This window comes from Bombus bifarius, unplaced genomic scaffold (assembly GCF_011952205.1).
Source record: "Bombus bifarius isolate JDL3187 unplaced genomic scaffold, Bbif_JDL3187 scf7180000007984, whole genome shotgun sequence".
NCBI lineage: Eukaryota > Metazoa > Arthropoda > Insecta > Hymenoptera > Apidae > Bombus > Bombus bifarius.
This window is the reverse complement of record NW_022884367.1, coordinates 3,019,960-3,035,763: the sequence shown is the minus strand read 5'-3', so window position 1 is coordinate 3,035,763 and position 15,804 is coordinate 3,019,960. Positions and strand designations below refer to the sequence as shown.

The 15,804-nt window shown below is 38.1% G+C and overlaps 2 protein-coding genes across 4 annotated transcripts in view; one reads left to right on the top strand and one right to left on the bottom strand.

Moving 5' to 3' along the window:
* LOC117204959 (autophagy-related protein 16-1) overlaps window positions 1-15,804 on the bottom strand; it is a 600,053-nt gene that overhangs the window by 291,618 nt on the left and 292,631 nt on the right. The window lies entirely within an intron of this gene.
* Window positions 1-15,804, top strand: part of LOC117204958 — a 97,860-nt gene that overhangs the window by 65,403 nt on the left and 16,653 nt on the right. The window contains exons 4-5 of the mRNA XM_033442909.1: window positions 11,018-11,354; window positions 13,448-14,113. Of these exons, the coding sequence (XP_033298800.1) occupies window positions 11,018-11,354; window positions 13,448-14,113 (1,003 nt within the window). The remainder of the gene's footprint in view (window positions 1-11,017; window positions 11,355-13,447; window positions 14,114-15,804) is intronic.

The window sequence follows — 15,804 nt, the reverse complement described above, 5'->3', positions numbered from 1 at the left end:
TACTGCTTGCTTGTTTGCTTGCTCGCTGCTGCTGACCGTACTATTCTTGCGTGTTCGTTCCTAGCGACTTGGGGAGAATTACGGCGAAGATAGCAATAAGAAAGATACGACTTTATCGCGACTCTGTTTCTATCTACGTACACCTCTGGTCCGGTGTTCTTCGCCAACATCGTACTACCCATTGCCGGGACGATCGACCCTCTTTTCTGCTCTGTGGACCCTTGTTCCATTTTCCTTTTATATCTTCGAACGTTATCAGATCATAGTCTGCTCGTAGCTCGCATTACGCACCATGAACCCGTGGCAGATTTTAACTTTGACGATGTCGGCTTTAGATACGCTCGACAGTGTTGTTGCTGTTCATTAGAGTTCGGACCGACGAGGGATCTCTCCGAATAAAAGGCATGGTAAATATATAATAGAGGCGTAAGTAACTTTGGTATAAACACCGACAACGTTAAGCGGATTATAACATGCTTATAATTTCGCGAGTTACAGATTGGATCGATATATCGTGTTTAAGTCGATAAAACGAAATACATATTGTTCAGATTACAATGCACTTTAGATAATTAAGTTAGAAATTTGTTTGGTATATATTCTTTATGATAACGAATTATTCTATGAATTTTTTACATCATACTTTTTTATATGGTTTACGTAATTAGGTTAGGTATATTTTGCTAAAGATGTAAAGTTAATATTTTTATTATAAAAACCAATCGCTGCATGAATAATTTTTCACTGAACCTTATAGTTCCAATATTATATACTTTATGCAAGTACAGTTAATATATTCGACTAAAAAGTGGTACTTGATGCCTTTATCATAAAAACATGTATTCGACAGAAATTTAATAAAAAATCTTCTATTAGCTACCTTGTTATAAATTTTAGTAAAGAAGCAAATTTATTTTATGATATTAACAAGAGAAAGATTTCTATCTTCAATTGCACTTGATCATCCTGCACCATGTATCAACGAAGAATTAAGAATTCCTAATAGATGTTCAACTAACTAAAAATTTCTCTTATAGAAGAGCCGCGTATTGAACGATCAGAACAAGCATGTACATAATGTCTATAAACGGGGCTATCGAGCGTCGTTAACATGAACTGTTACAAGAACTCCTGATAGAAACGAATTCCACGATAAGTGGAAGTTCGCTCTTTCTCTCTATCGTTTTATCGTTTGCCTATACAGGTTACACCAGCGATGATAGCAGGAAATTTCTTACCTCCAACCCTCGTCCCTTTTTCCTCTCTCGTTCTTGTTTCTCTATCTCTCTCACAGTTTCTCCAAGTCTGCAACTCTGTTGCAGCGATTTGCATATGCAAATGGAAGCGATAGAAGTAATTAATTCGCAATCAGGCTGGCCTTACCGTGCTGTTATATGTATTCGCTATGATTAGAAACCACAATTCATTAGCCGTAGAGATATTTATTAATTAGCATCGTGAATGTAGGCGTACACCTTCGATAGCAGATTCAATCCTCGTCATTAGATACACTTTCTTTTGTTTCTTCCATGCCACCATCGAATCTATTCGTCCTTCGATCTTTCAAACCCTTCACGAGAGAATATTTCTTAGTTATGTAAAAAGCTTCTCCAATCAGTTACTGGTAATAGAAATACCTTATCTTTTGTGATCCTCTTGTGAAGAATAATACTATATTAGAATTGGAATCATATTGCAATTCACAAATTTTCACAAATTCATCAACCTATCTCTCGTTTAAACAAACAAAAACTTTCATATGCTAAGGAAATCCTTAACATAAAATTATGCATATTGATAATTCCTTTATATTCCCTCTACATTTAAGAATCTAACAATTATTTCATACTTTCTTCGCATTTAAGGAATTCCTTAACGATAGAAAAATACGATTAATGAACAATGCGATAGAAAGTACGATAGAATGACGAAGATAATACATCAACATTGGTGATATTTTAAAATACAATGTTGTTTATATATAATTCCAAATATAATATTCTTCCACGCAATGAAAGGAACATAAAGATCGAATTTCTTCAGTTTTTATCAAAAGATGGAAATGTTAACACAGGCGACAGTTCGTTCGAACATCATCTACAACGTAAAAATTTGCCGTTGAGTCGAGTTTGCGAAGTTTTCGCAGCACCCTATTTCTAAGACACAGCTGGGCCCATATCTTAACTGCTTGCTTGCTGGCCGACAAAAGCGCTATACCGATGTTCTGAAACTCACAAGGTAGCACCTGTTACACCCAGAACGTCGTTGATCGACCTTAGAGCCAGCTGGGCCACCCGACACACCCTTACATTAACTTTATCGTAATTACATCGGGCGACTGTACTGTACATATAAACGCTAATACCAACGAACGTAGGGACTGCGTGTGAGTTGCGTTCGTGTGTGCGCGTCCCCTAGACGTGTGTATCGTCGCTGTAACGTCTAATTCCTTGCACCTCGAGGTGCTTACCGAGTTCCGAGGAAGCAACTATGCAGCCTCTATGCTTTATTTTCTCGCAGCCAGGTAATTCAAGCATCGCGATTTCTCTTGAATCGTCGCCAAGAAATATCGCGCACAGCTATGAGGCAACGTAAATGCTGCCACATGATTCCTTAGAGTTCCCTCAAGTGATTTCTCGAACCTTTACGATCAGTTCTTCGACCCCTTTTTTTCTTCGAATAACATGATACGAGAGCGCAAAGGTAGCAAATGCTCGAGATAAGATATATAATATATGTGCACACGTTGGTAGTAGGAAGTAGCAGCACCGCAGGCTTGATTCCTTGATACTTTGCACGATATAAGAGGCAAAGGGTTAATTCCGTGTTCCCTGACAATTAGCTTTGGTTTCTGCTACCAACGGCCATTTATATTCTTAAACGTTACCAACGCTTAATGCTTTCTTACTACTGTACGTTAGATTTATGTGAATAGAGATGTAGAAAGTTAAAGCGTGATACAGAATGAAAATAGAAAGATTTCTTAAGAAAAAATAAGGAAGAAAAATGGGTCTAATCCAATTACGAGACTGTAAATTTATTTGAAACTTATGAAGGAAATATGAAACGCTTAAACCATTCGAGACCGGCGACTCAGACGTTGAGTCACGCAACCTATTTTTCACTAATTGTGGACTCAACGTTAGCACCATTTACGAAAAATTTACCGACCAATTCTTCCGTAACTAAAATAATTAAATCGGAAGAACGAATCAGATGTTAAGATAAAGAGATAGATCGTAGAATGAAGTGCCGAAAGCATAGCATACACGCTATCCCCAAAACGAACTAGAATAGGAATATTAAATTCGTAAAAATGAATTACCACAATACAAATTATAATCGAAAAAGCTATTGTACCACTGAGAACAGTTTTATCGAGATACACGAATCTCCCATTCGTTAATGCTTAATAGAAATACAGTGAAAAAATCCCTGCACCCTTGAATTCCTAGATTACCCCGACAGCTTGGAAAAACCCTGATAAAGAATGTACCGTTTGCTCTTCGAAATAGTAGTTGTAGAAGCCAGAGTCGCCGAAACTTTTTCCCTGCCGGTGTCGTTTTTCGTCCCCAAGGCCAAGTGATCGAGATGGTGACGAGGGGAGGAAAGAATGGAGAGAAGAGAGAGCCAGAAGAGAACGAGACTGGCGAGATAGAAAGACGTAGATGCGGTATCGGATGCGAACATCGCCGGAAAACGGACGACTCGTAGTGGTGCACTTTGTTCGGCCGATAGATAGGTGGAGAGCGGAAGGGAAGCAGAGAAGTGGGATTGGAGAGAGGGTTGTGGAAGACGAGGGCAGCAGGGTGGGTTATGTATTGGCACATGAACGTAATTGTAGCTATTTGTCGGGAAAGCGAGAGACTGGAGAAACGCTAGCAGGGAAAGAGGGTGGTGAGTGCTGGTGCAACGGGGAAAAGTCGATGTACAGAGGGATGAAACGGATGGTAGAAAGAGAAAGAGAGGAAGAGAGAGAGAGAGCAAATTCGAAGCGTGGAAAGGGTGTCTCGTCCAGTAGTCGCGGCTGAACGCGCAATGCATCACGGGATTGCGTAGACGACGTATATCTCCGAGTAATAGCACATGGATACTGGGTGGGATACCGAGATCCCAGCTCGTGGCTGTTCGTAACTACCAAAATGTCCGTTCAAACTCCTCTTTCCTCCCATTGGTTATCTCCTTCGATCTTGACCTATCTTTTATCTCATAGCCTTTTACTCCTTTGCAGTACTTTCCTCGTTTTGTCTTATCCCTCTACCTATTACTTAACACGACTCGACTTTTTAATACTTAGGAAGAGTGTCGTCGAACGAATTAAATAAAATATTTATTGAGTCGATTGATACTGGTTGAAAAGCGGGATGATCGAACCTGGTTGATCTACGATTTTATTTAGTAAAGGTAGATATTTATAAACGATTTCGTTTCAACTACGATATTCTCTGTATCAAAATTTTCGAGACATTTATGTCACCTGTGAAATATTTTTTAATCAAGAGCTCGAGAGAGAATCGGCTGCCTATTTCGCATAAAAGTCGGACGAATTTAATATTTCCAGGAAGCAGGCGAACAACGAGGTTCATTCCAGTGACGTATAGTTCTGATATACGTTTACGAGTAACGCATAAATGGAACGGTCGTTGTATGGTAGAGCATGGGCATACAATCTGGAGTTGATTAGTTTATTCCAAGCCGAGAAAAAATGGATGCAGATATGAAGCCGTTTCGGGTAGTTCGGTACAAAGAGCCGGGACTCGCCACTAGCTTGTTTTTGCCAGACGATCATTAATATAACCGCTTATCCTCTCGGATTGTGTTCCGACGTCGACTCGTGGGCGTAAAAAGGGACCACGAGGTTATAAAAGAGTAATGCAAATTAGCGTTTTTCAGCTCGTATACCGGTATACGAATACCGGTGTGCACCATAAAGCGCAACATATGTGACGTGGAACAACGAATGTCGTATTGCACGGGATCAGTTATCCAATTCATAGTCGATCTGCCTTTTAGAACGCCTCCTCCTCGTTTCGCCCTTTATCGCCTATAGACTGTTAACGGATCAATTTAACTTTCGCAACGTTTCCTAGCACGGCTATTTTCGTCGAACTCTCCGCGGGCCAGATGACATCGACAAACGTAACGCAACGATGTTCCCGCGTCCACAATATTTTATCGCTCCCGCAGGTTTGCGACGAAATTTTCCTCTTCGCCGCGACACGCCCGCGGAGATTTCATTGGTTCAGCTGGAAATATATGGCACTGTGTGTTCCAAGTGTGATCGAGGATAGAGATCGTTCGACTGCACGGTGAAGCTATAATCGTTTGCATTTTGATGCGCGAATTTGATTTTTAATAGACTGATCATTGGATATAATCTTTATAAACTAGCTCACCAGCTGGATACCTGCCATAGAAATCTTTTACGTCTATGCTGTGTGTGTCGTATGAAACGTTTTGAAATTTCATTAGCGTTGTTACGAGACACGATTGTCATGACGACGTTGATCAAATTTAAAATCAATCTTAAAATGTATATAAAAATGACAAGATACACTATTCTTCTAGCAACTGACGCAGGAAAATTTGTTATATATCAAATTTCCGTTTTGTGTGAAAAACAGAAGGAAGAGAAAGATTAATTTCATATTCGTAGCGACCTTCAAGCACGCCTTGAATTATCTACATTGATAGACTTTTTAGCTTCTTTCAAGTGTAAGTTAAGACGACGATTTCCAACATGCAATATCAATTCTAAGCAGTCGAATAAAATAAACTCAGCAACAGAAATAAATAAAATACCAGTCGACCAGTACTGGTGTAACTAACACAAAAATCTTGAAAATTCTTAACGAAATATACGCATATGAAATAAAATCTGGTACTAAAACCGTGTTTTTTAATTCGACGAAGAAATCGGCCTTTTTAATACCTGAAATTACGTGAAATTCTTGCGTCTCTAGATGGCACGGGCGCGCGGGAATGCCACTCGTGGTGCAAGTACGAAATTTTTCTTCGAAAAAATTACGTCAGGAAAGCGGCTTAAATACCGGTAGAAATTCAATTACGGTTGACAAGCCGCAAGGACTGTGTACGCCGTAAATGGTGCTCGTTGCGTTCCGCTAAAATTACGAAGGGAAATGCGTCTCTAATGCTCAAACACGTAAAAAGTCGTCTTTTCTCTCTCTCTCTCTCTTTTTCTTTCTCCCTCGTCTTCGTGGGGATCTCACTGAATCGCATTTACTTATTCGATTTATTTATTTGACCCGACCCGGTTGCCAGCCAAGCTTCATCGCCTTCGTTCCTCGTTCGCGGCTGGATGGAAATTTAATGCAAGTTAGATGCGTCGAACACAGTCGATTCGTTTGTATTGAAACGCCTCGTCCTGCCGCGCGACGAATAATTTGAGATTCATCGAGATGCAGCGGGCCGAGTCACTTGTAATTCTTTTCCGTCGTTGCCTCCAGCGCAGCGGCGCGTTTCCACCGTCCTGACTCGTCTTACTCCGCCCCAACCGCCCCTGATCCGCGCTGTCTTTTTTGTCTCGCCATTTGTTCGAAATAGTCCCGGCGTGGAAAGATGGTAGGTGGAATTACGATTGGCGAACGGAGAATGGGAGCAATTGTCCTAGGAGCTGAAGCAAGAGGGAAACAGTTCGGCTGGAAAAAAAAGGGGATGAGGGTGTGGTCGATAGAGGGGGGTGAAACGGCACGCCCGGACATCGCTCTGTCGAAGTTAACTTCGCATTTAACATCTGCCTGGGAGGTTAAAATTTCCCTCGAGGTTTTAAGTCGTACGGCAACGGTATATCTTTTGCCTCGATTCGAGAAAAGAAAAATCAGTGGTGACTTTATCGTTCGAAGAGACGGTCGCTCACTGGTCAACTTCTTGCTTATGCACAGAACAAAGAATAGATAACATTAAATGACAGTAAAAATTGGACTGTGCATTGAAATGTTTCATTATAGCGTTAATCAAATTTTTAAATGATTTATGAAACACACACATACAATGTGAATATGAAAGTTATCTATGATAAATGATGAATTTCAAGAATTAAAAGGAAGATATTAAAAGAAGAGGATGTATTAAAAATGAATTTCAAAGATGGAAAATCGAACCTTAAATTTTTTTAAATTTAATAAAATAAAATTTGATGGAATTTACGCAGCATCTAATTTAAAGAATGTAAGTGTTACAGGTGTCTTACATACAGGTTTCTGCATACTTTTTGACGTGTCTACAGAATGAATATTAAATTTCAAACAAATGCTCAAAAAGCAAATGATCCACAAACAGCTATATTGATTTCGAGTTCTTGAATTAACTATTGTACGACAAAATCGATAGATATAAACTTACTTTATAAAAAACAGACGATTAGAAATTTTTTAAACATTTAGCAAGAAGTAAAATAAAATGACAAAACAAACAAAATCAAACCTACGTATATTTGAAAATAATAGCAGATTGACAGACAGACTTATGAAAAATGTATTCGTCGAAGGGGAAATAAAGAAGGCGTGTTTAATTTCTCCATTCGAATGGCAATATTGGTGGAGCGGCAATTTGCGCGAGGAAATATCGTTTGACGTTTCTATTAAAGATCGATGACGATCAGACCGATGCGTAGCCGCGCGTAAATCTTGTCGCGCCACAATCACAGACCGGATCAGCGAATCGGATAAAAGTAATTCGCGATAAAAGCGATTTCCCGAACCGCGTGCGCGGAATGAATAATAAACGCCGCTGGAACGCGCACATCGTGGTCCAATTATTCGAATCGCGAACAATTCTGCCGAAACTTGTTGATTTAACGAACAAACAGTCAACTAGATACGTCCGATTACGAAACCCTTCATTTCTGTTTGTGCTGTTTCATCAAACGATATCATTTGAATTTGATCAATTCGATTGTCACTGGATCGATAAAAACAGCGCAGCCACTGGCTTTCCGTTGAGACCACCGTGCAAACGATATGTTTGAGACGTCGCGTAGTTCTCTCAGTTAACTACATTGTTCAACGACTTAGAGATAGGATTCGGGAGTTTCAATTGAGTTTTTCGTCGAAACGATTCACAGAAATGTTACGTCCTCGTTCCGAACTCTGTGAGAATACTTTCTAGCTTAAAACTAGTACTATACTATCGTTCGATCTATCTACGATAGTATCCTAATAATAACCGTATAACGAAATAAAAGTTGCCGAAACATTTCATTAAAAGAAAATTGGTGGAACATTTTTATTAAAAATATTTGAAAACATTCTAAATCAGAATGAGTGGTATGTACCTTGAATTTGGTAGTTATTCGAATTCACTACACCTATTTGTGTTTAATTGAACATTGCGAAATTTTTTGTTAAAAAATATTCCAGATCAAAATGTGTGGAATGTTCAAGCGTAAAGAATAACATTTTATAGTTAATTGGATTTACAATTATTTCAATCGTTTATACTTGGGCACCAGGGTCGATAGTCTTCTCTGAATTTTTTGACTCTGCTCTGTTTTTTTTTTTTTTTTCATCTTTTCTCTAAATTTATATTAAAATTACTATCGACCGTAACATTTTTCTGTTCTATTAAATAACTTCAACTTCAAAGAATCAAGTCACTCAGAATACGGATTACCGAGTTGATAAGGAACGTCTCGTTGGCAAATACGATAAAAAGAAGCTCTACGATAATCGCGAGACCTGCAGACGATTCGATTATACGTTCGACTCAATGGCGGCGTTTATCGCGACGAACCGCATAAGGGCGCGGTGATTTTTCGACTTGGATTCCCTTGGACGAGAACTCTGAGAATATTGAAATCATAACGTACCAGCCATGAATATTATTCAGGTCTTAAGGCAATATAATCCAAAATCGATCGAGCGACGTGGAATACATTTGGCTCTCCGCTGCTCACTTTGAACCTGATGTTCGAGGAATGAGAGAAGCATCAATGTTCTAACCTAACTTTAGGTGCAAGACGATGATGATTTAGTACTTCAACTTTTCATAATCGAAACTTTCAAATTTCTTTGCTTTTAGTTTGATATATTATCTATTCCATTCTATTATAATGGAAACCGTAGAGATTTTATCTAACAATTATTTGTAAATTATTAGAAATATAATATAAAAGATGAAAGAGCAAAAAACATAAAAGACTATTCTACTAAGGCTAAGTAAAATTACAATCGAAATTAATTTCGAATCATATTTGAAGATAAAGGATTCAGCTGTATAAAAATTTCGACAAAATTTGTTATTACTTGTTCTATTCATAATTTACAGGAATCAATTTTAATCATAAAAGTTATTCGTATTCCAATTATATCATATTACCATTAGTAGAAAATTTCATATTTTCATGAACACACAATTTAGGAAACAGAGCCTAAATTCTTATATGTACAAGCATTTTCCTGAATATTTTCTATATTTATACATATTACCTGTATATCTTGTACATTTTTGCGTCTGTAAGTTTCCTAAAAATGCATAAACATTAGTGGCCTAATTAATGTAAGGTAAACAAGAATATCACTCTTCTCGCTGCGTTTACATCTAAAATAGTGAAAAAGGGAAACTAAGGCCAAGCAATCAAAAACTAAACGTCTTTACTTCCGGAGAACTATACGTTCATTACACGCAAGCATTAACGAACATGGACAAAAACGAAGAAGAGATGGGAAACTGCTCGGTTGAATCCTCTGTAAACGCTGGTAAATTAGTGTTTTCGCAGTTGAACTATGCACTATTACGGGGCACTATTACTAGCTAGCATGTAATAATTGCTTCGACCTACGGGCGCCAGGCGTCTTTGAAAAATAGAAGAAAACCCACTTAATACGCTCGTATATTTTACCGTGACACGTTTAGAGAGTGAGCGGTTCTAAACGCAATATTTCTGTTTCACGCCATTAAAGACGGGTTTCTTGTTGATTAAACGCACCATAGAACAATTTCGCTTCGTTTTACATTAACAGTCACTGATCTTCCGAGAAATATTAGTGCCGAGTCATGTACAATAACTCATGAAAATATTCGAACATTTGTAAAAACATTTTATAAATATCTTATTTGTTGAAATTTTGAAATTTTATTAACACTGTGATGAGACTCCACTATCGTGATTATGTATATTGCTGAAGTTTCAAACATACACACAGCATACTATTTAGTGCATGTAATGTGTTTTGCAGAAATCGTGAAATATTAATAAATTTCAACATTCGTCAGGACTATCGTTAACACTTTATTACATTTTAACCTGGCTGTTCATACAGTATACTGATTTTACATTAGATATGTTTGCAATAAATAATATTGTTTGCCAATAATATGATAGTATTATCATAGTATTAGTTTCAAGATGTTTTATATAATACATGCAATATATGCATAAAAGTTTTCTATGACAAGTATTTAAGCACTGTAATGTGCTATAGATGCAAAGTAATTGTGTCTGCGTTCATATAGGCGTTGTAGTTCGTTTTAATGACAAATTTGCGAGAAGCTACAGTGATTCGTTCAATTTGTGCTGTCGCAATATTTGGGAACGTAAAGCTCGTAGTTTTGTGGAAATTCATTAGTTAGCTTCTATTACAATTTCCCCTATGGACTCTGTGATTCCGCTTTGCGTCATTGAAACTTAATATAGTTACACACTGTTTCATCGGAATCCAGAGGTTTGCTTTCTCTGTTACTTACTCCGGCGGTTTCATGTATTAATAGTCGCAGTAGCTTAATAGACATAGAAGGATTCTGGTCATTTTGTCAGATGTTGTGCAACAGGTCAATTCGTTTGACAGTTCGATGGAATACTGGGTTTTAGCGTGAAACATAGTCATTGCATATGGTTTGAAATGTCATTTCTAGACTAATGAAATTATTGGTGCATTTGTATACGGATTTAGAAGATAAAGATCAACATTTTAAGTGAGCATATTTCTTCTTTTTATTCAATATATTCAACATAGTCGAAGAAGTGGTAAAAAAAAATGTTTTTTTCTTTTTGTTTCAGATCTGCCAACTACGCAAACTCAACGAAACAGTGTGAACTTTCAGATATGGACCGGCTAACCGTTGCAGGATCAAGCGCTTTCCAATCTGCTAAAGATTTTGATTATCTAGAAAACCACTGTGTGGACGAACCGGTGAAACTTTGTGAATTCAAGAAGCTGTCTGGGCGTATCTTGAAAACTGTGGATTCCGTATATCAAGATGTTGGCAGTGCAGAAGAATGCCGAGAACTTTGCTTGAACTCGCCATTCCGTTGCCATTCTTACGACTATGGCGACACTGGTGATATGGTGTGCCGTCTTAGCCATCACTCCAGAGCTACTCTTTCGGATATTCAGGTAAAATATTATGCCAAATTATTATTTCCTTGACAAATTATTTTCAAACAACTTCCACTTGGATTTCTGCAAATCGCATTTGTCACTGTCTCTGTATCCTGTATTGCACCGGACGAACAAAAGCTTGAGCAAAGGCTTAATTAATTAACACCGCAACAACTCGCCATATTAATAGTAATATTGAAAGTCTGATTGATCGTAACCATAATCATTAAGTATTTAAAAAGATAGGACAAAAATTAAGCGAATAATATAGAGACAACTGAAGCTTAAAATAAATCCTACTTGAAACATATCTAACGATAATAAAATTTAGTACATCGACGAAGTATTAAATTTTTCTCCGAGAACGAAATTTGTTTCATTTAGAATAAAGATACTAAATTAAACTAAAAAAAAAATAACAATCTGCATCAAACTACATTTTAATTTTAAAGTTAATATTCTCAAAATTGGAACAGAATTGCTATTTTTTATTCAACCAAAATTTACAACAGAATTTTTCTATTAGTCGTTCATAAGAAGAAAAAATAAATCGAGGACTATGACGCCACGTCACGTTTAATTCTCGCGGAACAACTGGTCGTTTGTTCGTTTGGTTCATGTTTAATAAAATGCTATTTCGCGGCGTTCCTGTGAAATGCCGTGGGACGCTGTTCGACAATGTGAGATTTCTCGTTACGTGAACTTACTTTAATTCATTTGGCACGACGAAGTAAAACAATTCAACGTCAATTCCGGGCATAGAATTCGCTTGGAAATCGTAGACCACACATTTCACCAGTTCTACCGTGCACCACGTACTCTTGAAAGGTCCGGTAGGGATTTTCTGTAAACGTGATTACATTGCACACGTGCAAACCAGGTCGAACAATTCGCCGAGAGCGCATTCATGGAAAATCGAGTTTCCATCGCAGATGCTTACCCTATCGAGCCTGTGGGTGGCTCTTCAGTTTGCGCATACGAGAGAACGGGTATCTCGTGGTCCTGAGAAAGTCAAGACAAAGACTTTTCTTCTCGCCAACCTGTTGAAGAATCGGCTCGCTCTATTTCCACTAGCGTTCTACTATGTCGAACTGAATCACTAGTACTTCTTCCTTTTTTTTTTTTTTTTTGTATAATACGTATCGTAAATCGCGTCATGGTTCTTATCGCATCTTTATTTCTTCTCAATTTGATATACGAGAAGTCCTTTAAACCGTAGGAAAGAAAAAAAGTCGTCCATTTTGTCATTTAGAAGGATATATCGATAATATAATATTGCGTGATATGTCACCATGGATAAAATATTGGAACGACCAGTGGTATTTTGGATGACGTACTCTCGCAACCTTCGGTCCCTTATTCGTGTCGTTAAAAAGAGCATAAACATTTAAACGTGGCAATTTGAAACTCGTTTCCTATATCATTATATGTCTTAAATAATACGTTAGGGTAATTGTATAAAGAGGTAGTATCTCAGAGTTGATGCTATAATTTTGGTAATGAACGAGCAAAACCTGGCTTGATGCATTTAGCAATTTGTTAGGGGATAAAACGATAAACAAGAACACATTTGTGACAGTTTAAGTTCTGTAAATAGCAGGCAATTATAACACTGGTTAGCTATTCTAGTGGAAATATGCAAATTGTTATTACCCCATCGACACAGATTATCGTATTATCGAGAAGAATTGGCAAATTAGCATTACAAAATGACATACATATACTACTACAGTTATGAGATAATTTGGAATTTCGTGGAACGTATATCACAAACCACCATCATTTTTGATATAAGATAGAAAAATGTTTTTGACCATGTAATCACTCAGTACACGTCAATCTCGTATTCGAATAATTTAAATATTCTACCATTATAGTCGATACAAAATTACAAAATTACACATCTGCTATACCACATAAGAAATTATGATACGACAGGTTAGCGTTTAACATTTAATGATAAATACAATCTCAGTTGGTTCGAACATTTCAGTAGTGATACATTAAAGCATCACGAAGAAATAATGGATTAAATTACAAACAAACAACACAGAACTAAAGAGCTCATGATATAATGATAACAACGGAAAATTCATGCTTAATTTCAGGAACCTTATCTTGACGTGCCTGAGGGCTCAACCTACGAATTAAGCTCTTGTTACAACGTGACGATCGATTGCCGTGCCGGCGACATGGTGACAAGAATCCAAACGAGCAAATTGTTCTACGGCAAGGTGTACGTGAAGGGTTCGCCAAATTCGTGCGTACAAGACGTAAAGGGCGCCTTGGAATTCGAGTTACGAATGGCTTACGACGATTTGGAGTGCAACATCAAACAACAGGGTTTGGGCAGATACTTAAACGACGTGGTGATCCAACACCACGACACCATTGTTACCAGCTCCGATCTTGGTTTGGCTGTCACCTGTCAATACGACCTGACCAATAAAACAGTGTCGAACGAAGTCGATCTCGGTGTACACGGTGATATAACGCCCGCGTTGTCCGAGGAAGTGATCGTCGACTCGCCGAACGTCGCCATGAAGATCACCGATCGTAGTGGAAACGAAGCCATCCCATCAGCCGAAGTCGGTGATCCGTTGGCACTGAAGTTCGAGATCCTCGACCCTAACAGCCCGTACGAGATCTTTGTACGCGAGCTAGTGGCTATGGACGGCGTGGACTCCAGCGAGATAGTCTTAATTGACTCGGATGGCTGCCCCACCGATCACGTCATCATGGGTCCGCTCTACAAGTCCGCTACCACCGGCAAGGTAAGTTCCAGGCTAATGGTTATCATTTATCGTTAGCTGTAGCGCGATGTGAACCACAACGGCGCCACCATAAGCACGCCAACTTCTCGGTAGAGACTTTTTAACGAGATCGTAAACGGTTACGTACGGAATTAGTTTCTTTTTTCTTTCTTTTTTTTCTCTTTTTTAAGGAACACGTGTCTCGTTACCCTCGACACTCTTTAATGGTTTCGATCAAGCTTTTACTCCGCAAAAAGAAAATTGGGTGCTTCGAACGTATTCATAGAGCTGTTTATGGAGCAATAAGAGTTTATTATAGAGCGAATGCCAATACAAGTGGAGCTCCATCTATCTGAACATGACGAAGGACACGCAATTCACTTCGTATAATAGAGTTCTTGTAATATGAGGTCAAGAAATTTTCTCCCCTATCTACTAGTACTTGTCATTCATACGATAATAGTTCAAATCGAGGGATTTAATCGACAGATCTATTTAAAGGGCATTAATTAAAATTTCGTTTCAATTAACGTCCGAACTACTAAGTCAAAAGATATAAAGTTCGCAAATTACAAGTTCTGACATATTCTGTGCAACAGCTGAATTTGTTTGGCTATCGCACGATCACGTTAACGTCTCGATCAAACCTAAGCGTTTCGAGGAATCCACTGTCCTAAAAATCCTCTAAATAACTTCTTTCAAAAACATTGTCGTCACGTAACACGATCATAAATCACTCTATACGACGTCATTAATGAAACTACTAAAGACTACGAACGATACGTAACCAAGGAAGTATATGTTAGACAAGACTAGAAGACATCAGCTGTCACAACAAGAACTGTTATATTACTCGCGTCGGTTTCAAGATGTTTGTAATTCCTCCTACACGCGCTTCTCGGAGTTAATGATAAAAACGGGGATAAAGACCGATTCTAATGTGACGAACATAGCAAGTCAGTCAACGAGGCAACTAATAGAGATGCTTGGTATCGATAATGTCGATACTTGGCCAACGAGCGTTATAGGAACTTGTGTTACGTTGTTTCGCGTTCATAGGTACATTCTATAAGGGTTAGAGGAAGGAAAAGGGGAGGGTTGGAAGAAATTGCGAGTCAACCAGTCAGTCCGACTGCATGCTAATCAATCACTCAAACGGATTTTACGACGGGAAGCAATTTGCTCGCGCCATAACAAGTCGTGCTATGGATGCACCGCCGCGCTGTCTTAGCTATAGCGCTGCATGATGCGTTGATAACAGCTTCGGGGGCTCGTTATTATTTTCACCGTGTAATGCTAGCTGTCGTCTGAAAATTTGGAAAGCAAACAGCTCTTCGTCACGGTTGACGTAGAACATGATACATGGGCATGTTATAAACGCAATTGTGCCTGCAAATTGGCAAGAATACTTGGTTATGCAGACAGCTTCTGATGAATGAAATACGTTACATCGAAGTAAAAATTATTTGGTAATAAATAGACTGTGAATTTTTATACATTTATGAGCGTAATAATAATATAATTTCCCATGTACATTCCGTTTTTAATTATATTCGAAAAATATGAATTTACATAAATATTCTGTCTAGTAATAAAATAATTGTGATAGTACGAATACAATAATTTTCTAATATAATTCTTTCAAAGAAAGAAATTCTTCGAGCATCTCAAGTTTTTCCTCTGATTGAACTAGTGATGAATATTCGTATCTT